Source organism: Acanthaster planci, linkage group LG03 (assembly GCF_054643075.1).
Source record: "Acanthaster planci isolate LZ-2023a linkage group LG03, COTS_SCS, whole genome shotgun sequence".
Lineage (NCBI taxonomy): Eukaryota > Metazoa > Echinodermata > Asteroidea > Valvatida > Acanthasteridae > Acanthaster > Acanthaster planci.
In genome coordinates, this window is record NC_141779.1 from 25,660,050 (window position 1) to 25,685,453 (window position 25,404).

At 38.0% G+C, this 25,404-nt stretch overlaps 2 protein-coding genes across 6 annotated transcripts in view; both read right to left on the reverse strand.

Moving 5' to 3' along the window:
- Positions 1 to 600: 600 nt before the first annotated feature.
- LOC110981075 (protein CNPPD1-like) lies at positions 601 to 14,536 on the reverse strand. The gene is made up of 9 exons (XM_022238298.2): positions 14,368 to 14,536; positions 9,836 to 9,929; positions 8,991 to 9,072; positions 8,089 to 8,209; positions 7,781 to 7,853; positions 6,703 to 6,758; positions 5,683 to 5,744; positions 5,397 to 5,514; positions 601 to 4,361 (listed from the first exon to the last, which is right to left on the reverse strand). The coding sequence occupies exons 1-9, from the start codon at positions 14,428 to 14,430 to the stop codon at positions 3,498 to 3,500; spliced, it is 1,533 nt and encodes a 510-aa protein (XP_022093990.2). The 5' UTR covers positions 14,431 to 14,536; the 3' UTR covers positions 601 to 3,497.
- A 442-nt stretch (positions 14,537 to 14,978) lies between these two features.
- The window catches only part of LOC110981065 (nuclear hormone receptor E75-like), a 36,990-nt gene continuing 26,564 nt past the window's right edge, over positions 14,979 to 25,404 (reverse strand). For all 5 annotated transcript variants that reach the window (XM_022238258.2, XM_022238256.2, XM_022238262.2 and 2 more), the window contains 5 exons: positions 23,274 to 23,418; positions 22,374 to 22,585; positions 21,755 to 21,994; positions 20,693 to 20,834; positions 14,979 to 20,169 (listed from right to left, as the gene is read on the reverse strand). In XM_022238258.2, the coding sequence (XP_022093950.1) occupies positions 19,970 to 20,169; positions 20,693 to 20,834; positions 21,755 to 21,994; positions 22,374 to 22,585; positions 23,274 to 23,418 (939 nt within the window). In that variant the 3' untranslated portion in view covers positions 14,979 to 19,969. The remainder of the gene's footprint in view (positions 20,170 to 20,692; positions 20,835 to 21,754; positions 21,995 to 22,373; positions 22,586 to 23,273; positions 23,419 to 25,404) is intronic.

Genomic DNA, 25,404 nt, shown 5'->3' on the forward strand with positions numbered 1-25,404 from the left:
AATATTTCTTCATTAGTTATAATTATTAATCATATCAAGACATTTTTACAAAGATGAAGTGAGTTCATAAATTACTTTTTGGTTTTCAGAACTTCAGGTACCTAAGCCACCCCTACAGAGATGACTTTGACTAATCCAATGCAGACATAATTTCCTTCACATGAGGGCGCTTTACAAGTAACCGCGCGAGCACTGTGGAGTACCACACTGATTACAGGGGTACTACTCCTCCAGGTCGCAGACACAAAATACCCGTTTTATTTCTTTGGTTGATACCTGATGGGGAAATCAGTGTTTTCGATTCTTGATTTCAGTAAATAAAAATTGTGCACGCGTTTGTAAGATATCTTGTATCCATCAAATACTTCAGCGAGCAGCCCCTTACAAAGACTTCTAACATCCGACAAGGGGCAGAATGAACTTTTATCCCCATTTCAACTCATTTGGAAAAAATTCATTTCATGAGAATTCCAGAAAATAATAGAAGCTCCGGTTTCCCCAACAATGTTTAAAATAACACAGAAAATCAATGCCTCAAAGCAATTTACCTCAAAACAATGAAACAGTAAAAAAATTAACGATATCCACAAAAATAAAATGTTATTTTTCCAACAATCCCATTACATCTTTATTGACTGAAACATGAAAACAATACAGCACTGCGGTACTAAAAGCTCTTATAAGTACACAAGTACATGTACTTTGAAAAAATTAAGCCTAGACGGAAAACCGTACTTAACACATTGGAAACGTTTTGTATTTCCTGAAAGAAAGCAAGACAAAAACTGCTGTATGAAAATAATACAGGATATGGCAAATTTCAGTAATGACATGAAATAAATATGGCCTTCCTTAGAAAATGAAGGAACTAAATGGAGCTTCACAATTGACACACAAAACCAGAAACACCAGAGAGAAATTTTATCTTTGGTGGAAAATGGGCTACGAAATTTGAGATGAACACTCAAAGAGAGCAATGGACTGAAATAATACTGCACATCAAAAGTTACATGGCACTGCAATTATGACTACTTATCTACATCAGACTCCGTGTATATGTACACTTTCCTATCTAGTTTGTAAGTGTGACGTCACCACTTTAAACCACACCCACTGCATATGGAGCTATGTGGAACAACGGAACAGGAAGTTAACGTGTGTAACTTCAGTGTTAATCCAATGGAAGCTTGCAATCACTGGTGCGTGCATGTGTATGACCAAGTCACTTACAAACCGAAGAGAGCCAGTGGGACCCACAGTTCATTTAGTACCAAATGATTCCACACACATATAAATGATGACATCATCATTACTGAGGTCTATCAAAGGGCTAAGAAAGCTAAAACCTGTTTATATAACCCAGACCTGACTTTCAAAATTGGAACTGCACTTCCAAAAGAATACTTAATTCAGCATACGTATTGCACTCCAAGAAACACAAGACTTCATAGAAATCTTAACCTTGTACTTCCTTTAACACAAGTTTGAAAACTACTGTAGAACCACTGTCTATAAGTCTGTGTAGAAAAAAAGCAATACATTCATAAAATTATGCAATTACACTGTACACAATGATTCCATTAATGTAACATGCATTGAATCATTCAACCCAAACAAATCATTTGAGAAGTTTTCAACCTTACCCATGAAAAGTTACGCACCAATCTTGTTTAGAATTGAGAAGTACAAATTCTCCCACATAATTGTAAATTATGCAATAGTGTTTTCAATGTGTACAAATAAGGCCATCACATGCTGACAACTGGTATTTGTTGCAACTGTTTCACTTTCCATGTGTACAGTAGGCAGACATGGCAAACTAGCAATGCCTGGTGTGAGATGCTAACCAACAAAACACTGAAGAAATGTTCTTGGTTAGAAACTAAAGTAAACAATACAACTTGCCAGCATTATTATTTCCAGCTTTGTATTAACACTGAGGTCAGGATTCGAGCTAATTTAACCAAATTTACTCTTATTGGTTAAATATGTACTTTAATGTTGGCGCTGTTCCTTTGCGGTGAGTAAACTAAAATATATGGTAATGCCATGCCCATTAGTAGTTAAAATCTACAGGTCAGGATATACGACAACAAATATATACAAATACATTGAAATGAGATATACTGGGATATATTGGTGTGTTATAGCAATTAACAGATAAAGAAACTCCAACAGTAAATGTGAATAAATACACCTATGTGTCATGATTCTTATTGAAAAATGATTTACAATAGCTCATTTTGCATAAAATTAACCTATTTTGAGAACAATGATGCCTTCAACAACATTTATGGAAGACTTGTATTTCCACAGAAATTAGTTACTCATGTGAAACAAGGGTAAACAAATATTTTAGAATGTTCCAAAATTCCATTGTACGAGTGAATCTTATATGACACCAGCAAATGTATACACTCTAAATTCATCAATGGAAAAGAAAATGTATGGACGTTAAAGGGAAATATACTCTTACTCTTGTAATATGTGACCTATCAACATGACGTCAGAATTTTTGAAAATTAAGATATTGGTCTTTTAATTCAACAGAAAGAGAGCTTTTCCAATGGCATATTACACTTAAGGTAAACGGGTGACAATGTGACATTATTCTGGCGTCTTTGTGTCTTCATTTCTGACATTGTTCCAACATTTTTGACCAGGCAAAAAATGAAAAAATGCTATGCCATGAAATATGCTATTGTCAAAATTGGAAAAAAATGACATTTTTAAATATATCATTCTGCTAGAAATTTGGAGTTAGTCTAGATGGTTTAGTCTATCTAAAGTTTACAAAACCCATCTACTTACCTTCCCTTCAATTTTTTACTTTAAACTGACATAATAGGAAAAAAGTGGAGTGCTACTTTACACTCATTTTGTCACGACAGGCCACACATGACATCATCTAAATCCTCAATGCAATATGCAACTGCTAGGAAGTACTGTTTTGTTTTTCTGCACCAGGTGGAGGAAAACACTGCCAGTGAAAAGGAGATGGTCTCAGCATTTAGAACTGTCAAGTCTTCATTTTTTCCCAAATGCTTTCAATTAAAATGGAATGCAGTGAAACAACCCAGAATCTTGTTTGTGACCAACCTTTCCAAAACCAAGCTGAAGCATGAAATTGTAACGTTTGACAATTTCTCTCTTCCACATTCTAAACACTTCAGAGTGATAAAAGGTCTAAATTCTGTCTACAGAAAGCTTGGGTAATCACAGGCAATGATGGATGTGGAACTCCCATGAACATGAGCAGTGGAATTTCCACTACTTCAGAGATATGAAGTTACCTACGTCAGCCTGATGTTGGAATAGTAGGTCACATTTACTGGGAAAAAAATCACACCATCCTCCGATTGAAATATGCATGCACTGTTAATACAATGAGTGGTTACTCCCACATAACGAGCAAGCTGACTACTTGATTAAGTATCGTACAGGAAGACGTCTCCATTTTGTTTCTTTCAGGGCTTGAGATACCTCACAGTTCATCCTCACATTGTGACTGAAATTTCAGAGCTGGTCCTAAAACCAATCTTCTGATCTGACGGAATGGGAGGCAGAAGTCTTTCTCTACCCCTGCAGGTTGTTTTGGAGCATTTAAGCACTTGATGCGGTACCTCTTGCTTGATATTCCCCACCATCTGGCAACAGGCTACATGGCCTTGCCCCAAGGCACTGTGGGAAGAGCTCTGATTGGTTGTTGGTTCCTGTCGACAATGTATGCACATTTCAAGAGGGTCAAGGAGTCTGGAAGATAGTCTTTGATTGAGTATGTCACGGTCAGACCAGAAGGCTGTAACAGGTGGAATGTCTGACCAAGCAGTTAGTAAGGCACTGTAGAACAGGACTAGAACTTCTCTTAACCTGGTTATCTTGGTTGACAGGCTATGGTAACCCTGGGACCAGGAACTGAGAGAGGGAAACTTTCTGCAATATGGCTGTAGCTTACTGTCTTCACACCCCTGTTGCTCCAAGCAATGACGACACATGTCCATCGGCTCCTCAGCAACAGTGTCCTGGGCAACCTCTTCAGATGACCAAACCAGCCGACCATTTCTTGACAAGGCTTGATGTTCTTGTTCATACCAAGGCACATGACAGTGTGAGGCAGGGGAGTCAGGAGACAAGACTTGGGTCATTCTGGGGTTTTGGTGTAGGTACAAGTGTAACAAATCAAAGAGAAGATGGTTGGGGACAAGGTTGGGCTCTGTAGACTTAGCTAAGTGGGGCCCAAGTGGTAAGGGTAGGCATCCATTGATTGGATGAGAAGGAATGCTAGTCTGGTGGAGAAGTAATGCAGACCACAAGGTAGTAGCGGCGCACAGGCTATAGATGAGCGTACACAGACTGATCACCTGTAGTTAACAACAGAATTTCAGCATCAAGACTATCAATCAAAGAAGGTCTCAACAATCTCTGGGCGTGTTAAAAAGTGCAGTATGCATGCAACAAAGGCAGTGTCATTATTGTAGGTAGCGCACTGACTGCTGACCAACACCATTACAAATCTCTAAAGAGACAGAACTAAGGAAACCTGCTAGAAATGGAGAGAAAATAGCACTCATTTAATAATCCGCCATCATCCACATTGGTGTTTATCTCATGCCATCCACACTGCGCACATCCTGTGCATTTAGTAGTGAAAGTTTGTGTATGTGGCCCATGCCAGCATACATACAACACCATGTATGAGTTGGCCATATATGGGTTGGCCATATTGACCTCTTCAAAGAAAACAGATAAATTACCAATGAATGTCAAAATTCAGTTAAAGTACAGTGGAACGTCACTATACTGAACACCACTGTACCGAAAATTCGGCTGTACCGAACATCGTCCTTGGCCCCCAGTATTTTGTGCACAAAACCTACCGAACATTACGCAGTTGCAAATCAACCGAGATTCACCACAGCATGTGTCAGAGATCGATCCTGAGTGGTAGCTTCACGACTTTTAGGGCAATGTAAATATTAATTTTGTAGCTCAAGATTTAAAATAATTAACAGATACATTTCTAGAAACCTCAACCATGAATGCAACAGCATGAAAACAACTATTCACAGTATCACAAGACGGTGCACTTCAGTTAGACAAGAGAGGGCGCTATTCAACATGGCAACAAAATGTTCAGCAGTTAATTTTGCTACACCGAATGACCACTGTACCGAACATTTAGCGTGGACCCTGTCGTGTTCATTATAGCAGCGTTCCACAGTAAGTCATTTTTTGCTTTTGTAACAAGCAGATAAGACTGACAGTGTCTGTTTTAATGTTTAAAAAAGGCAAAGCAAAAACCACGAAACAAGCCAGAGATAAAAGGGATATGAAAATATTTCACTATTTGGGAAGTTTGATATTTACGATGCTTTTGACAAATCAGCAAACCTTACCTTGACCAAGTGTTCCAGCACACAGCAGCAAACTTTATACCAGGCTGGGTGCTGCATCACGATACTCAGGTCTGTGTACGTATACCAGCCTCTCTTTCTGCCTTCACTCAGTGCAATCCTGAGACAGATGTGCAAAGCCCACACAAAAAAACATGAAACAATTTCCAATTCCAAATTATATAATGCATGATGACAAAATACAAAAACAAACAAATGAACAAACAAAAATCTACTGAGTTATTAAAAATATGACTGTTAAATAACACTAGAAACAAAACAAACCAACCTCATCTCTATTCCAAGCAGAAACTCATAGAATTCCAGTGGGTCAACCAGAAGCTTCCAGTCCTAGGTAAAATAAATTAAAGCAAATAAAATCTCTCTTATTACAACAAGGTTCTTGGGCTTAGCCAATTTACCCTGTAACAAGAACCTTGTTATAGAAAGCCTGGAAAAATAAAGAAAAACAAGGGAAGAAGAGACTTAAGAATTCAGAATTTGCTTTAATAACAACATTTTACGTCAAAAGCACACTGCCAGTCAAATGCACACAATTTGGTACCTGAAATAATATTTGATACTTCAGCATTCTGTTTGGGTCCTTCCACATCAAGTCAAACACTTGCAATTTTGGGGGCAAATCTCAGATTTGCTGTTGATCTTATGAGAAACTAAAAAATCTGATTTTTGGTCATGTGATTTGTGAGTTACAGGTGATTGAACTTCTGATCAAATTCTCACTTTGGTGGAGCTCGATCAAGGACCATAGTAAAACAGTCTGATTAACTCTGAACAAATACATGCTAGTAAACGACCGCTGAAGTAGTCTAGGCGACTATTTGTGACCAGCACATCATTAGTTGCCATTGCTGGTTTTAATAACACAGTGCAGAGTGGACCCCTTATATTACTAGTATGTCACTAGTAAACAACTTTTTCAACTTTTCTCATATCTGTGGACCTATCACCTAACAACGGTGGACTAGAGTCCTTTGCACTTCAACTTCACTGCATTATGTGCTAGAAGTAACACAATCCAACCACAAGTTAACTACTGGTCCTTAATTGAAAGAGACCTCAACTCTGAATGTCTGTCTAAAGATAGGGAAGTCAAATAGAGATGATCTGTTCATCTGTTGTACAAGAACCTGTCCATGTGTGCATGTGTACCAGCCACATATGTATATATGTCTTTTTATGCTTGACCAGCCCAGGTGTTTTGCCCAGTTTAATGCAGTTTGGCCTTTCAGATCTGACACAGAATAACCTGTTTTCAATCTCACAATCCTTATAAGACAAAACTTACAATAGCAGCCAAGAAGTCCCTCTCCAGATCATGCACTCGGTTCACATCAATTTTTGCTGAAAATGGGAAAAAAGAGAGCAACTTAAATGAAAATGCCACAGAAATAGTCATTACTCTGACATTCACAACTTCCTGAAAAAGAACGCTTTCACTTGTATTAGTTGCAGTGAGAAGTAAGTAAAAACTTTAGGGTTTTTGAACACCTCTGAAAAATATGCCTGAAAGGATTGATGAGAACTAGAACGCTAAAATTTGTAACAAATTAAAGGGGTTTTCATAACTTGTTTCATTTTCATCCTTAGCTTTGTCTCTGTAATCCCAGCTGCTCAAATTTCTTTCGTGTTCAAAGTAAATAAAGGTATGTCCACTTTTTAGTTGATAGCATAATGCATGATTCTTTACTGAATCAAAAACTGTGTCATGGCAAGGGTGGTAGAATCAAATCAAGCCAGACAGAGATTTTGAAAATCTTGAAGTTCAGTATTGGCTGTAAAAGGTAGAGTCCAACATTTACAGCGGTCCATAAACTGATGAAATGAATGTTAAGAAGCATTGTTGGTTTAAAGATAGTTATGGGACTGAACTCCCTGTGGAATAATTCTTTCAAATAAGCTGTCATTTTGAAAAAAAGCAATGAAAGGAGGCCATTTCAAACAGTGTGCTTAAAGATGCATTACTGGAAAGTGTTTTATTATTTGATCCTGCAAAGTGTACGCAAGTGTTGACAAAATAGTTGCTGTAATTCATTGGCTCAGCAAGCAACATCATATAGTTGCAGTTGCCTGAATCAGACATACACTGGATACTAAATTGGGCACAATTCAAAGCATGACTCTTTAACTTTTCATTTGAAATCAAGATCCCAGAATATTATCTCTCTTCAAATATATAACATTCGCTGAGCTGAAACTTTATGAGGTTAGTTGATAAACACCCTTCTTTAGATTATGAGGCATTTATTACCTCAAACGAGCATAATGGACAAATAGCAAAGGACGGACTGTACCTTCAAAGTATCTTTGACTGTCCGAATACAAACCCAACAGAATAAAATAGGAAAGGTGTGCAGCATTCTTACCTGCTTCAGCCCATTGGTCATTGTATAATTCCTCTTCTTCCCCTTCATCATACAGAAACTTGGTAGCAATCATCTGTGACAGATCAATACAAACTTTGCTTACTGGGCCATATTTGGAAGCAAGCACTCCAAGGTTTCCTTATTTTTCTATGTGTACATGTACAACACCACTCTAGTTATCAGGGTGCAATGACCGATCAAATCTAGACCCCAATGGTTGATTACATCAAGTTGCATTCCCACTCACAACTATACAGCTAGCTTATCCAGTGACAAACAACTGAATTGTAAAGTATAGAATGGCTTACCATTGACACTAGAAACAGTTCAGCAGGTTTGATTCTCGTCACATATTCAGGGTTACTTTCTCTCAGTCGCTGAGCATACATCATGCTAAGAAGGAGACTACATTGGCTGGCATTGGATCTCCTGAATGTTGGTCAAAATGGAAACAGATTGCATGTATTACCACCAACTGTACCAAATCCATCAAAATCTATTCCTTAACAGTACCAAATCCATCAAAATCCATTCCTCCTTTGTGGGAGATGTTGATGGACTTTGTCAAGAGGGCCTGAAGCACTGTTGGGGGCATTCAGTGCATTTCGTCATAACAACAGCACCGATGACATCATGTGAGCCGTGTATCATACATCACTTAACTGAGGTCATCACGTCAGTGTTAGACTTCCAGCATGCATTTTGGATGCATAGGTAATGTTGGATTTTAATGGATATGGTCCAGTGCCGGTAAAAGAAACTTGGGAGTTACGGTTAAATATTAACTCCTTTATACATCTTTCAAACTGTACAAAAAACAGCAAGTAAATGTACATGACCTGATGACAAAGTAAGCAGAGAGGCACAGAATAGACCTTATTCATGAGGAAACCATTTCTTATTTCATTTTTCAAATCTGTTTTACAAATAGTTCACAGTTGAATGGGATGGTATCAAACTGTTTTAGCACTAGCATGAGTCTCCCTTTCAATTTTCTTTTCGAAAACTGGTTTACATATACTAAGGTATTTTTTTCATAATTATGAAAACTGTTCATCAAAGTAGAAAAGTGCTAATTTGTCATTAAATTTCATTTTATCTATTTCATTGATTGAGTTCCAAAATAAAGAGTTCACCTCACTTTCAATTTCAATATGACCGTCTCATGAATAAGGTTGAAATCAAAGAGACAGCATGGATGATAATTTACCTGGTGAAGTTTGCCACATGTCTCTTACTCAATTGGCCAAGATGACCCTGGTCAACATTCTCAAATAACTCTACCACAATGTCTGTAAAGAAACAAGACAATAATATTTCATCACAAGAACAATATTTGAAGTTAGTAACCCAATGATCACAGTTGAAGAAACATGATATCAGGTAAAGTTTGCCATGTTCTCTCTGTTCAACAAACACACAACTCAGCAGGTAGTGTACTGCTGCAGTATGCATTTCAAAAGATGCGTAAAAGCGAACTTTCAATTCTTGAAATCCCTTGGACATAAAGGTGCAAATGCAAGGTCAATGCAGAACAAGATTCTCCATATGCTCTTATGATCACGTCGTAAAATTTTAAACAATTATTCACACTGTACTCAGTCCAACTAAAATGATTATTTGCTTTGTCAATCACAAAGCTGTAATACTTGTAGCAGTGTGGTGTTGTGGAGTATGGACACAACATGGATACGCTGGTCTTATGTATTGTCATTTCAGTACATACTTGTCGTGTCCCACAAAACTCAACTTTTGAGATACAAACACAAACTTGAGTAAGATTTGAAGCTTTGCATGGTGGGAGTGTTAAACAAAAAAAGGTTTGCGGGTACACCATGTGGGAAATATCTCTTTTGTGAAGAGGTGTGGTTTCTTAAAAGACCTGTTCTCAACAGTTCTTTTTAGAACCACACCTCTTCACAAAAGAGATATTTCCCACATGGTGCACCCGCAAACCTTTTTTGTTTAACAAACTTGAGAGATTTAGAAATGAATCTGTTACATGTACATGAAAAAATCACACAACACGATGGTTTAACAGTTTGGAGCCAGTACCAGTAAGTGGCAGAGAAATTCCCTCAGAATCTGCTCTTCCTGAATACAGAGTCTTCTTCATTCGCTTGGTCAGCTCAACATGGACAGGAGAACACTGTAAAGTAAGGATAGGGTGAAACATCATATCATCCACTGCAAACTTCTGGGGTCAAAAGCAGGGTTACATGAATTTTCCAAATGGTCATTTTCCAATAAACAACTTTGTCTCCATCTCAGGCTTCGTACCAGGGCTCGAAATTAACAGGTGCAGGTACTGTAGCTAAAATGTGCCCGTTTGCCTCAGAAATGCACCTGTAAATCATAATGACGGGCGCAAGTACTTAAGCCGGTTTGATTCCATGTACCTGAACATTTTTACTGTTTGTTTCTACTTTTGTCATGAAAAATACCTGAACCTTTTTCATTTCACTTCAGATCAGCCTTGTCACGGAACAATAACACGGTAAAATTTTGTTTACTATGCATGCACACACATGAATGTACACATATGCATACCCATTGCTAGTGTCACGATTGTATGGAAACTGACCCCTCATGTGTAAATTCAAGCGAAACGAGTGGATTCGGCTTAAACTTCAGTTTCGCTGGTTCCAGTCATAGCTTGAACATGTGGTTTTGAACCATGCTCCAAAATAGCTGGAACCAGCAAAACCAAAGTCTCAGCCTAATCCTCTCATTTCAAAAACACTAGATTGCTGCGGTTAGTTCACTTTACATCTGCGTGTATATATGCACGTTAGAAAAGCCCAGTGCCCAACTTTTTGCGTAGAATCGCTAAGCACGTTTGAGATTCCAGCTGGTCATGTACTTATTACTACTAGTTGTACGTCGCATGCAACCCGCAAAAATAACAACTCCATCAAAGCTTTAGTATCTGCCAAAGTCTAGGCCGTAAACTACCAGTGTCACTAATTTAAATAAAAGCAACGGCAAGGACCAGGGTCTTTCCTTTTTTTCTTGCACATATATCTTTAATATCGTATGGGAACTACTTGCTCCCGAAAAGTGACAAATTCAGCTGTCTAGGGAGCACGTACTTGCTCCTGTGATGATTAGCCCCATTTCGAGCCCTGCGTATGCAACAACAATCCCTGATTGTAGGCCTGAAGCGCTCAAATTAAATTGAAGTACTGTAATACTTTGCTCTTTTAATCTTAATTGATGTTCCTGTACCATTATTGAGCTGGCAACTTCAAAGTCAGATGGAAAAAAAAAGATGATGCCTGAGATGGAGTCGAGTATTGGAAAATGACACATCAAGGAATAACTACATGTATAACCATGTTCACATGGTGGGTTGTTGGTCAAAAATCAGGTTTTCTCACAATCTGCAGTACTAACTTTACAAAAAAACAGGGTTTACATAAAAGACAAAACATTACCTTTAGTTGCACTCTTTGGGAACTGACCTGTTTTGTATGAATAAAAATGGAGGGGTCCCAAAGAAGCACAAATAGACCTACACAATCCCCCATAGGCCTAACCACCTAACACCTACTTTTAAAGTTTGCTGCTGGTGCTGGTTTGAGGGCCAGTGCCGTCACCACCCTTCTCACTGGCCGAGATGCCCCGTCCTCATGGCCAGTTTATCCTTGCCCTATATTTACCGTGCCCCTTTTCCACAAACGTCCATAAGCCTTTTAAAAATATGAAAATCCTTGGTTAAAGATGCTTGCAAAGACACTGAAAGTGTATTTTGATGTCTTGCCAGCCCGATCAGCTGTCTTAAAATCTCCCACAATTGATGCACACAGATATTGCAACGCGTGAAGCGGGCTAGTAACCGGCTAGTTGCTGGCTACTAGCCGGCTTTAATTAGGTGATTACTGGTTGGAAATGGCACATGGCTAGCGACAATGTTATAATGTGCATGTACAGTGAGTGTAGTATATCGGCACTAGACTGATTACCACATTTCCATTATATGTTCTTTTGCATGGGCAGCATGCGGTGCGGCAGGACCAGTGCATCATTGGTTTGATCTTAGAGGAAGGACACAGAAGTTGCAACTGGCACTTCAAAGTGCTCGATGATCATCGTCATCCAGTCAGATGAATAATAGAAAAACAATAAAAAAATGCCTGATTGCTGCTTGCAAGTTAGCTGGACAAGCGGGGCCAGTAATATCCTTGCAATAGTTGAAGTGTTTTACTTGCAAATTAAATACAAATTATTGTTGTGACAAGGAAATACATGTAGAGAGACAAAAAACTCTGATGTACGGCCTACTCTTCATATTCTGAATTAGTGAATCAAGTTTTGTTTAGTTTGATGCACTGTTCCATTATCCATGCGAAGTTTGTAATTTTATTCCACTCCCTCTGGTACATCAGGTTTTTAGACATGGTACGAAGTTAGCTAAGACCAGCCAACAAAATGTTGACCATCACTGGAAAGCTCAGTTCATATGGAACAAGATGCACTACTCCATCACAGGGGGTGATCATGAGTTCTTCAAAAATATATTTTGTACAAATTCCATAATAAAAATGATTCAAACAGAACAAAATCTTGTAAGTAAACAACATGGCTACTTATTCCCCCAAAAAATCGAGCAGAAAGCTTTCTTTAAAGGCAAAACCTGCACATGTACATTTAGGGCACACGGCGTAACACAAGCTACTGCGGGAGCATTAAATTTGATGTTATAAGATCACACTAAGCACCAATAAATACATGTCAGTGAATTTTAATGTCCTATACTTCAGTACACAATGTTTAAAGATGCAGATTACCACCAAAAAATTGTGGCGGCGATCATATGGTATACAGTTGTTAAACAGATGCAAAGCAAGCGATCGCTGCACTCTGGCTCTGGACATACAGGACCTGACAGAAAGCAGTAAGTAGCCAGATGTTATAGCCCGAGCAGTTCAAACTCCTTCTGCATCCTTCCTCTATGCTTTGATGCATTGAGCTTTGCACATGTGTTTTCACAACAGTAACAGCGAAACACACAGGGAACTTGTGAAAATAATAAAACTTTCTTTTCAAAAGTTGCAAATTATGAGTGTAAGAAGGAAAACATATAAATAAAGGTATTTTAATGTGAACAAAGGTTGTTCAGAGGTGATGTATAATGACAGAAAAGACAACAGGATTTTTAATTTTTTTTAATTTTTAACCCTAGGCCTAACCATATCATATTGAAATGGGAGGGTTTGGGACTTTACTGCTGGTTGGGGCTAACACATAATTTATTTTTTCTAACTTGCCGATAAAAATTTTAGGGTCGCGCAGAAAATTTGTGTCAATCAGGAAACCGGGGGGGGGGGGGAACAGAAGGTTTTAGCATAATACTGGCATTTAGCCTCCATGCCCCTTTTTTAATTAATATTTTAGTCCTGGGCCTATTTGGCCTTGGTCACATCATGTTGGTGCCCTGTTAGTCTGAGGAACTTGGACCTTACAAATCACGTTTTATTATATTTGGACACAGTTGCCCACCTGGAGATCTTGATTTACGCTCTCTTTTTGCTTAGGCCTACCTAATAAACCTTTTCCACGTTCACAATGCATTGTGGGTTTGGATGACATACATGCAATGCATTTTACGCACAACCCTATGGGAGAAGTGTATCTGCAAAACATTATTTCCATTTTATTTCATACTCAAATTCAAGCCACCCACTTCTGACAAAGTGTTGCATTATTGATTTGGGACGAAGATATTCACAAACTTCGAAGTTTGAACCTTGGCAGAGAAGGAAAATTCAGAGAATTCCTTCCAACAAAACCCTTTATTTGTCCCGGACCGTGCTTTGACTAATTTGTGAATATTAATGTTCCAGTATTGTCCAATAAAAATTCCGACTTGCAGCTCATTCATCTCGCTTTGACCAGTCACGTTCATTTTCAGCCTGTAGATCGAGTGACTGGTGCCCTTGAAAAAGGCAATTAAGGTTGATTTGTTCTTAAAAATATTTGAAAACGTATTTGAAAATGTTTCTTGTATAACCCGATAATATGCATGCATCTTTGAGTTGATGAGTAGATACATAAAAAGATTTAGTAGAAAACTGTAACTTAATTTTCGACTGGGTCACTTCCCCCATAGGGTTGTGCATAAAATGCATTGCTTGCTTGTCATTCACACCCACAATGCAGTGCAAACGTCGAAAAGGTTCATTCATGGAGGAAGGACATGGAGAAAGGTCCATGGTTTATTCAAGCATGGAGGTAGAAAAATCAGGCCAAAGACAAAGTGGCCTTCCCTAAAAATTACCAAAGTCAAGCCCTACTTTCCCGAAACATAGGCCTGACTCAAAAAAATATATACATATTTTGACAAGTGGTACTGAGAGTGAAACCATTGCGAAAAATTTTGCAATCGTGAACGAACCGTTAGTAATGGTGATGATCATAAATGAGTCATATGACAAACGTGCACGTTGGCAATGCATAGGGCCATGTTAATGTTGAGCCTGCGACTCGTGCATGGCAACAATTTTCGGAATTCAATATGCTCAATATTTTAGGCGTTTTCAAGTCCATGTTTCACTCAAAGTCAGCAAAAGTGCATCTATACTAACCTCCAAATCGTCAAAATCTTCGTAAGATCTTTCAATCTCATTTAACTGCCCTAAAAGTTCCATTTTGGGGGAGCAGTTAACCACCAACTTTCCACATAAAGCGCGCCAATACGTCAACAGACTGTACTATACTAGAGCTCATGCATTCATATCATATGCATGCACATTGTAAATGTACATGTACATGTACGTACATGTACATGTACATGTACTGTACATATGTGTATACATGTACATGTACATGCGCAGGCAGCCAGTGCTTGTAAAGCTACAAACCCGGATGTGATACACCCTTATATCATCAACACACTCTAATGAATAACCAGTACATTGGGAACGCCTACATATTTGCATGTATTAAATATGCAGATTAAAGTTTGTCATTGCCTGCACGGGGACCGGACGAGCAGGGGACCGGACGAGCAGGGGGCCGGGGACGGGGTGGCCGGGGAGAGACTGACCAATTATACCAAATATACATGTACATATGTACTTCAATTTGTCTTGAAGGATGCAGGAGAAATCTCTACAATTATGAAAGACTTTTAATTGCTTACAATTACATATTATTCACTCTTAAAACATTCATTCAGGCAGGAAATGCAATGACGTCATATTTTTTTAAATATTTTATTTGTGTTATGTTACAATGCTCGGTCCACAAAATATACATATATACAATAATTATGCTTTTAATTTGAAGTGCATATAGCAGTACAACACTTTATCAATTATAATTTTCAGCAATGTACACAAATATTGGGTGAAACATTACATTTAAAAAAACAACAACAAAATCTAAGCCAATTCACAGAGATGACAACTTAAACCAATTATTCCACATTCTATAAAGCATTGCCAGATTATTCTCATTTTGTATACATGAGTACCTGTGTGCTCATCAATACCAAACCAATGAATACCGGTAGGATGACTCAATACAAGCATTAAACTGTTCATGGTGAGCACCACAGTGACCAAGAAACTGTTGCCTGTCCTCAAAACTTTGAAAAGGCAAAACTTCTGCATTCAACTGATGGAGAATATCACTCCACATTCACGTCAAGGCCAGTTCATACTTCAGGCAAATACAAAAAACAACTGCAATTTGACATCATGAATATCTGCAGTGAAATATGCTTGAGTTGAAATGTGTTAAATTTTTGCTAATTTGCAGCACTAATATTTGATATCATGTTCAAATTTCACTTTTGCACGAAGTATGAACCAGAGTTTTTTAACAGTTCATTAAACTCATGAACACAAGTTCCCAGGTGGGCAAGTAACATGTATAACTCACAGATGTCAAAGTTTTCAAATTCAAAGACAATTTTATGTGTGTTTTGTCCAGCTCTTTTGAGAAAAGGAAATGATTTCATGAAAATGTGAAGTAAAAATATTTCTGGGCAAATTTGAGGCAAGTATGATCAACTGAACATTGTAAAGCATTCACATCACATCCTTGTTTAGTAATCCAATCAAATCCTTCTGCTTTGCAGCCTCATGAAAATGACCACTGGTGTGAGTGGACCTTTTGAGTATTTCAAGAAATCACATACTTAGCTTCCTGTCCTAACATTACTTCAATACACAGTACCGGTAACTTGTCTGCGGTAACTTGTCTGTAACATTTTACTCTCATAGTCAAGTCCAAACTGTTGGACGTCTGTTTGTGTGTGAACATACTGGGCTCGGTACAGTTGTGAGCAACCATTTTAGAGTTTACAATGCAAAATAGTTCTTGAAATTCCACATTCAAAGAATTAGTTAACATGCCACTTTTTCATAATGACCTCCGAAACTTTCAAGTTTTGATCTTGTTGGCTACTGCAACAAGACCAATAAACTAGTCAAATACTTTATTATTTATATATGGACATTATGCATAAAGCTTTGGTTCTGTAGCAAGGCAATCTAATAAAATCCTTAAGTATATGGCAATTAATGAGCTAATAATGACTCCAAACACTTCTAAAGGGGCCACAGCATTATTCTAAAACATAAGAAACAGTGGAACATAATTGTTTTGCAAGATACAAATTACCTTTTAAATGGGGGAAATGCTTAGAAATGCCATTTCCTTTTATAATGTTAAAATGTCAGGCCTACAAACCTCTCACAAATTGTAAAAACACAAGACATACCAGAAATCCAAAAAATGCCATTGACAATACATAAGTTCTTGTTGACTTACTTTTCCTGGCCAAAGAACTGAAAGTTTCACTGTATCACTGATTTTTTTCGATGTGCATAACCGTCTTGAATAAGGTCTTTAGGGAAAAATTGCATCAAGGGAACATCTTGAACTACATGACAACACTGGGATGACATCATTATCTCTTACAGGCTATTGCACAATTATGTGACAGTCAAGATCAGAGCAAGAAAGACTAACAGACAAGCGATATGGTGTGTGTGAAACATAGATTCATCAATTCCGGCAAAGATCAGCTCAGTGTGACAATATCCATATACATGTACAAGTAACCACTGATTCAAAATTTGTAAGAACAGTCGCCAATTTGTGGAAGAAGTAAAAACAAAAAAAACAAAACAAAACACACAAAACAGCGAAGACAACAAAAACAACTACATCTGCACTGTATTGTGCCGAGGGACCACTGGATGGAAAGGACACTGAATTACGCTCAACACAGCTCAAAGTATAATGAATTACTCTGCATAATCAATGCTATCTTTGGGACAAAGGCTCCTTAATTAGACCATGCCCTATTTCCACAGTGAACTTAGACTCTTTTCCAAAGTACAATTAGTTCTGAAATCTAAAAAAAAACCATGAGACCTGGGGCCAATTTCATAGAGATGCTTAGCACAAAATTTGCTCAAGTGCAAGAAAACCTTGCTTGATAAATCAGGTAACCAGCCAAATCCCCATGTGATGTATATTGTTTGGGGATTGTATTTAGCTGTCTCTTGGTTAGCATGTCAATCAAATAGAGTTTGAGCTGGTAACCTTTGTTTTTTAAGCAACAGCAAGGATTTTCACGCTTAAGCAAATTTTGTGCTTAAGCAGCTCTGTGAAATTGGCCCCTGCTTAGAATGAGAAACAAATACTGCGAGGCCAAAAGACCACACATTAGGAGACACTCCCTCTACAAAATGCTTCAACTGCACAACATTTACTGCAATTCAGTTCACAAATGAGTGGTTTGACACATAAAGACCCAAAGCAAGTGTTCAGTAAAGACAGCATTTACGTTCCGGTGCACTGTTCTCTTATAAACATTAAACATATCATATCATGTGTTAATGTAACCTGAGTGCAAAGATATACACATCAAATTCCAACATGTGTAAACACCAATTTGATCCAAATGTGTGTTTAAATATTCTGTGGTGCAGCACTTTTCCATCGACAATCAGCCTAACATTCAATAGTGGTATCTTTGTGTCAGTATATGCCTCCAAAGTCACAACTACACTTGTGGGTAAACATGATTTCAATCCCAAGTTTTACATGTTTGACAGCAGAGGATCTCAATTTCCAGTATGCCACTTCCAATTGAATATTACAGTGTTATACATGTACATGAGCACCTTTCAAGAGCAATTTCAAAAAACAAACAAGAAAAACAGTCCAAAAGTACAAGGTTGTATGAGTATCAGAATAACATGGAAAAATGTCGGTATTATAAATTCATATAAAATACGAGCTTGCCATTACTAGTGAGTAAAGAGAGAGTGAAAGAGATTAGGCCCGAACTTGATAATGTGTAGCTAATGCCCAACAGGTTTGAATGAGAATTGAGAGACTCAGTCATACTTTAATCTAATGCTCTGAGAATGGACTGCTCTAAAGGCCAGTTCATACTAGCAAATGCAAGAACAAAGTGAATTGACGTCACGACAAATTTGAAGCAAAATTTTCCTCAATTTGAAGTGTGTTCAACTTTTACGGTTTCTTAATGCGAATAGTTGATCTGATGTCACAAATTTGAGTTTATTTTTGCTTTCGCACTAAGTATGAATTGGCCTTAACACTGGAATATCCTGGGGCAACAAGGGGCGTCTTGACTTTCTAGATTCCTACAGAACACTATGTGTCATCAAGGTAACCCTCCGCACGTTCTGATGGAAGTAAAACCTCTTGATGCCTGATACATGTACCGTACATGGATTTAATGGCAAAGGAAATTGAGGATCCTCCTTTATACATGGGAAAATACTGCTATCTTTTCTTTCACGAAATGCTTAATTACAGAGGTATTTTGGAGGGCATATGGTTGAATATATGTGGGTGTTTTACTCTGAATTTAAGAGGCCAGCTTTGAACAAGTGGGTGAAGGCAATTTCAACAATAGGCAAGACACGAAAATGTTTGAAAAATTTGTTAACACTAAACACCCAGTGCAGTACAAAGTCTTTGTATTGGCTTGCCTGCAACACAAATTGAGGTTAATCATAATAAGAGTGTGTTACTTTGGAAAAGTTATACATGTAACTTAGAAAGTCAAAACCAAAGCAGACTTTTATGCAAGGTGTAACACAGGTTGACCAATGAAAAACCTTTATTTGTTGGATTCAGACTTAACCTCATGCTGGGTATTCTGCTACACCACTCAGCTATATTTATGTTGATAAGCAATCCTGTGACAGAAAAATACCAAAATGCATTGTGTGCTGAAGGAAATTTTGGCTCACAGCCAAACAAAACTACACTTACGGTTCTTTTCTTCAGCAAGGTATACATTAAAGACCAACTCCAATGGTTTTAAAAGTTTTGAAAATGAACTATTATTGTGTTCAGTGTGTAATAAATTGTACATTCATTACCAAATCTAGTCTGGATAGTGTCTGCATTTTTTTTTTGTATGATGATATACTGGAGGAAACATTGAAACTGGTATCCATGGCACGACAGGTTCCACTACAAACGTACATGTACATGAACATGGAGCTACATGTGCCTGCACTGTGTAGAGGGGATCGATCTGTGCGCCGGGTCTACTGTGCCGCATTATCTCTTTTCTGTTGAGAGTTTGTGCTCCTTTCTTCATAATTTACAATGATGCTAAAATCATGCGTCATTGGTGGATGTACTAGAAATTCTAGAACTGGGATTGAAACTCTTAGAGTTTCCGAAGAATGAGGGCATTCTTCAAGTTCATGCTGTTGACCGTGGCTACATGTGCTATGCATGCCTAAAGCGCACACACTGTGGTATTTCCTCTCCACGGTAATACATCACAAAAATCAATATTCATCAGAAGCTAATGAGTAGTGACAACACGTTCACTTTTACAATACCGGACTGGACTCGCAGGAAAAATGGGTACAGAAAGTGTGTTTTATTAACACAAAAACGTGTATTGCAAGGGAGATATTGATATGCGCTACTTTTATTAGACTTGGCTCTTCTGGATTGGATTCAATATGAGAAAAGTTAACATCGTTGGAGTTGGTCTTTATAAGGGACAGTACCTGCAATGGGATCTAATAAACAGTTTATCCCAGGTGCTTCAAGTGAACACAAAATATACTAATTTTTAAAGATTTTTAGACAAGAAAAATAAATTCGCAGACATCTATTCTAGTGTTCTACTTGGGTCTGTAAGCCCTGCTGCTTACAAGAAGGACATCCTCAACTTCTTGAGTCCATGACATTGATCATTCGGTCAGAGTTGGTGACGCTGAACTGACGGATGTCAGAGAGTTTCATCATGAGACGAGGGAAGACCAGACGGTCATTGGGGTGATTCAGAAGGATTTGGGACTGCAAAGCTTGAACGACCTGCAGCTGTAATGTTTCAATCTCATCTGGAACTCGTAGTCCTGGCCGGTCTGTCAAATACAAAACAGTGGAAGGACATTTTGCTCATGTTTAAAAAATGAAGGCCTTAACCAGGTATGTTGGATTCTGTCTAGTGATTCTAAGTAACAGCATACCTCAAAAATCTCCCTCGTAATTAGAGAGATCCTCTCATTTTATGAAGACAGGTTGCAAACAGCGGACCTTTCTGTCCTCTGACTGTAACATTTTTCACACATCATCTGAAGTATCAAACTTCATGGAAATGTCTCTCTAAATACACAGGATGTAAACTTAATTTTAAGGTTGTAATCTCTGATGTTTTGAAAAGATAAATGGCACTTAATAGTGCAACGAGATGGACCTATATTGGCACAATTACCTGTGAATGGTGTAAATCGGAGTCATTTGACACTTCAATTTCAAATCAGTTTGATAATGAAATGAAATGAAACTAAAGCACTAATGAGGTCATGAGGGTTTACTCAAAGCAATTTGTCAAGCCATACCCGATCACTAGAGACACACCTGATAATGAGAGACTTTATGACCTACCAGCTGATAGTAAGATAACAGCAGTGAAGAGCGCCACCTCACAGTTGGTCAACTCCAGTTGTTTGAATTTCAAGCCAAACTCAATCACATCTTGAATGATCTCAATAAGTGGTGTCATTTTGATTCCACCTTCTGACATTTCCTGTATAGAAACACAAACAAACGTAGAAAAAATACAAATCTTCACCAATGGTATTTTAACACCTAACGACTGCTCAGGCCAAAAAATGTACCGTAGGTGAAGCAGCAATTGTTCACCAAGGTTATAAAAACATTTACCAAACAGAATAAACTTGGATTTAATGTTCCATTCTTAGGATAATAAGATCTTAACTCCTATTCAATGTGTTTTTGGTCCATCCATACATGTATATTACAAAAACACTGTCTTGGATCACTTTTGAAATTTCACTTCACCAATCATCAACAGAACCAACCCAACCCACCAACCCAACCAACTCTTGATTGGAGTCTAATGATTTGTAGCATAATTTTTCTTATTTGCTGACTGACTAATTGAAACTTTTGATACAAAGCTGAAAATAAATACGTAGGAAGCATGGCTAATTTAAACGAATTACTTCATTAGGGAATAAAAATGTGCTTGGCCTTAATGTTTAAGACCGATCAAACACATATTTATTCCTATTCATAAATACCTTTTTAGTCAGAAAGTCAAAAGAAGTCAATATATGATGGATTTCGAATGATTTTGTTCTAGAAGTTTACTTTCATTTTCCCGAACACCCCCGTCCATTTAATAGTGAGTTCCTTTTGCAAGTTGCCCAATAGAATCTCCTTGTATATGGACTTGGCTTGAGTGGCATATTCTGCGCATTGCATGGCACGCAGACTCATGACCAATAGGGATGGAGTAAACTGTCTCGTGTCCAGTTACCAACAAATGTTTTCTGCAGTGAGCATTATCACATCTCAGCCGGCAGCCGGCAAATGTTAATACAGAGACTGTCTGAGGTATTTATGAATGTATATCTAACACCCCCCTACAACAAATTTCTAAAAACTGTTCAAATACATTCATGAGAGAAGTGACTCACTAACCTTATGATATTCCATCAAATCACACATGCCATCCTTGACTGTAATCACATGGGCCAAACGAACCAATAGAACCTCTAATGAGCCCCCCTTGAGTAGCATGATCTGATCGTCTTTGTCCAGATTCAAGAAGCCAGGGATCATCTTAGCAAATCCAATGATGCGGGTGATAGAGGGAGTGAAGTTATTGGTCACTAGATCTGTGATCAGCTTGGTTTGAGTCTCACATCCATTTCTGTTCATCTGAAAGTTGGAGGAGAATATCAGCAAAATGAAATAAACCAATTCTAAATGAAAGAGAGAGAAATTAGTCTGCGCTTACAAAAGCAGTCCAGACTAATTCCATGACCAGAATTAGAAATTATAACATTGGCAATACTACATCCACAGACAGGTAAATCCTCAGTCAACAGGGTGTTGCAAACTGCTTAAATACTAGTACCAAAATGGGTGTGGTAAAACCTGACACGGTATTGGACGAGTTTTACCAAGCAGTTTAATAAACTTTGCAACTTCACCTACATGTACATGCATAACCCCTGGGATGTGATACAGAAATATGTTTTTCTTTACTCAAACTTTTAATTTAGTAATAATCAATGATTTCTAAGCTGAATCTTACTGTAGAGGGGAAATAGTCACTCCAACCACTGAATGTGAAGCCATCCCATAGAGTCTTCTTCTGAGCTTCATGGATACTGAGAATCAGCTGTTCCATCTTCATCTGACTCTCCTCTGGATTGACGATATACTCCCCCGAGGGGGATTTGGGTGGGGAAGGGATGGGCATACCTTGAGGCTTGCATTTCTTAGGGCATCGTCCGAGTCGCACAGCTAAAGAGATTGGAATTGAGAAATACAATCATACATAAGAAACTTCCATGGCCACCAGGAGATAGTAAGGGCTAAGTCTCCAACTATTATTCACAGCAATAGTACTTTGTGATTGAATTTTCTGTTGAATGGTGGTGATGCTGAAGGTTACACCTGCTAATTACAGCAGCAATTACAACTCAATATTGAAACTTACTTAATCTGACTCACAGGTATGCAATTTGGACTTTGACAAAAAACGAGGAAATTTGAATCTTCACAAGACTTTGTACAGTGTTTTTCAGTTTTCAATGGCATGGGTGTGAAGTGAAAAACAAGGAAATCAGCTGATCCGAGGAAAAGCTGGAATATCTGATCCCTTTGCACTGTGCGTTAATTGGGGCTTTGGTGCAAATATGCACCAATAGCATAAATCAGGACTTTATGGCATCACATGAATCGTACTGGTACGTATGCATTATTTGGCTTGTTTCATTATTTTAAATACCTAGCTATCTCTCAACTTGTCCGAATCCCACTTATTGACTTATTGACTAAGAAAACAGTTTAGAGACATTTTGGAACAAATCCTCGGGTACCACTCCCATCAGCCATAATCAACTTGAGGAGTTACTATAAGCAAATTCTATCTTGGACACCACACAACATTCATTATGTGTACATCTCGAGAATTCTCATCTCTGCGTACCATCCTTGGACATGCCGACATACAGGCACTTCTTTAGACGACAGTACTGACAGCGGTTCCTGTTGATGCGCATGATGAGACACTCATCCCCCTTGGTGCAAACACGGTACTTGACATTCTGCTGGATGCTGCGACGGAAGAAGCCCTGCAGCAAAGGAGGAGGTGAGGGAAGAAACTGGAGATGATGCGAGGTCAGAATGAATTACAGAGCAGTGGGTCATTGGAGAAGTGGGTTGGGGGAGACTGGTGTTGGATGTAGGTCACACTAGTACATGTACATCAAAGGTGACAATCTCCTTTACAAGGAAGGTGCCCCGAACAATGTCTCATTGAGTTAATCAAGGGTCATTCTCTTGGATCAAGTTTTGCTCAGCAAAAACAAAAACAAACAAACAAACAAGTAAAGTGTTAACATTCAAGAGAAATACTGCATCTGAAGGGGCCTGGCTCATCAGAACTTCATTTAATTCCTGTCAAAGGTGAGGCAACAGATTTCAAAAATGCGAATGACTACGTTTATTTGAGATAATTGTTAGTCAAGCAGAGCCTACATAAATATACCTATACATGAAATTGTATGCTAAATGTAACAAAAATAAACAAATGTATAGAATTCGTGCTATGCTGAAAGCAACTTCATTTGACTTGTATGCATGGCATGTCAGATTGGTTGTTAGTATTAGGGGCCTTCAAGTTGAAGTTCAAAATTATTAGGAGCTTTGATTCATTTTAATTTCAGCATATGAACATGTACCAGTCTATGCTTCTTCAACAAATTTCATATCTACTGAAAATATACCGGTAGCATCTTTAGTGAATGGTAGAAGTCAAATACATGTAAAAGCCATTGGAGCAAAATATGGAGCCTAGACAACAGTTACATTGCTCATTAGCAGCCACTGCCATCCTGTTACCAACACACGGTATTAAACACTATTAAAGCCTTTTCAAAAAGTAAAGAACGTACAGGTACAGTGTACATGTACGTGCATACTTACATGTAGCATAATTGAGGCCACGTATCACAAACGTGGGGTAAAAAAAATTTAATGTACCAATTATGCTAAATCTAACTCATGCAAATCATATGAACAACACGTGAATAACATTACTGCTTGATACAGAACCAAGTGAACTTTGCACCAATACAGGAATCACTCAAAGGTCATCAGGGAGGAGACAATTGGTACTTGAACTGCTTTCAGTACGAGCACGCATGACATCTATTTATATATTTGTGGGTAAACATCCATGTTTGTCACACTGAACTCAACCTACTGTACATGTAGAATGTTTGGAAAAGTTGAGAAACAAAAAACAAACACCCCCCCCAAAAAAGTCCAATATTTCCAATTTTATAAATGCTTCTTTTTAACATTAGTAACGATGGGTCTTTCTTTGGAAACTTATAATTTACATACGGATGGACTCAGCATGCCAGAAAAAAGACAGGTAGTTGGCAATTACAACTCTAGAGATTTATAAAATGCTGAACAAAATATTCTAATTAGGACTCAAAGCAAACAGATGCTTATTATCTTGTCCATATATGCTGATGGATTGATATTAAAGATCAAGGTTACCAGCAACTACATTAGACAGTAAACAAACCTTCACAGAACCTTCATTTTCCCCTTGCGGAAAATGCTGGTTTAATCCCTTAAAACTGACTTGCTCTATTTCACCTCAGTTTATGATTTACGATTAAGTTTCCAATGTACCCAAATTTACAAACTTCAGGTTAAACACTGTTAAATATCAAGGCAAAGTTTAAATGCACAGTGAAAGTGTGAAGTTGGAGACTGACTGTCCTATCTGGTTAAAGCTTTAATTTTTCTGACCTCTCATTGGTTAAACCAGTAACCTAGGGCTAATTATTCCTAAGTGTGTGTACATGTGACGTGTGTGCATTGATCATGATAATAACCTACGGTACCTAAAATGTTTTGTGCAGTATTTCCCTCCCAATATAATTTGAGAAAAGACTATTTAGCAGTCAGGCTATAATTAATGAGCAATGCAAATGCTCTTCTAAAGTTAACATGTTCTACTGGTACATGAAGTGCCTTGAGTCACGCAACCCAATTTAAGGAATTAAATTTGCAACTGGGCATATTAACACAACAAGCCC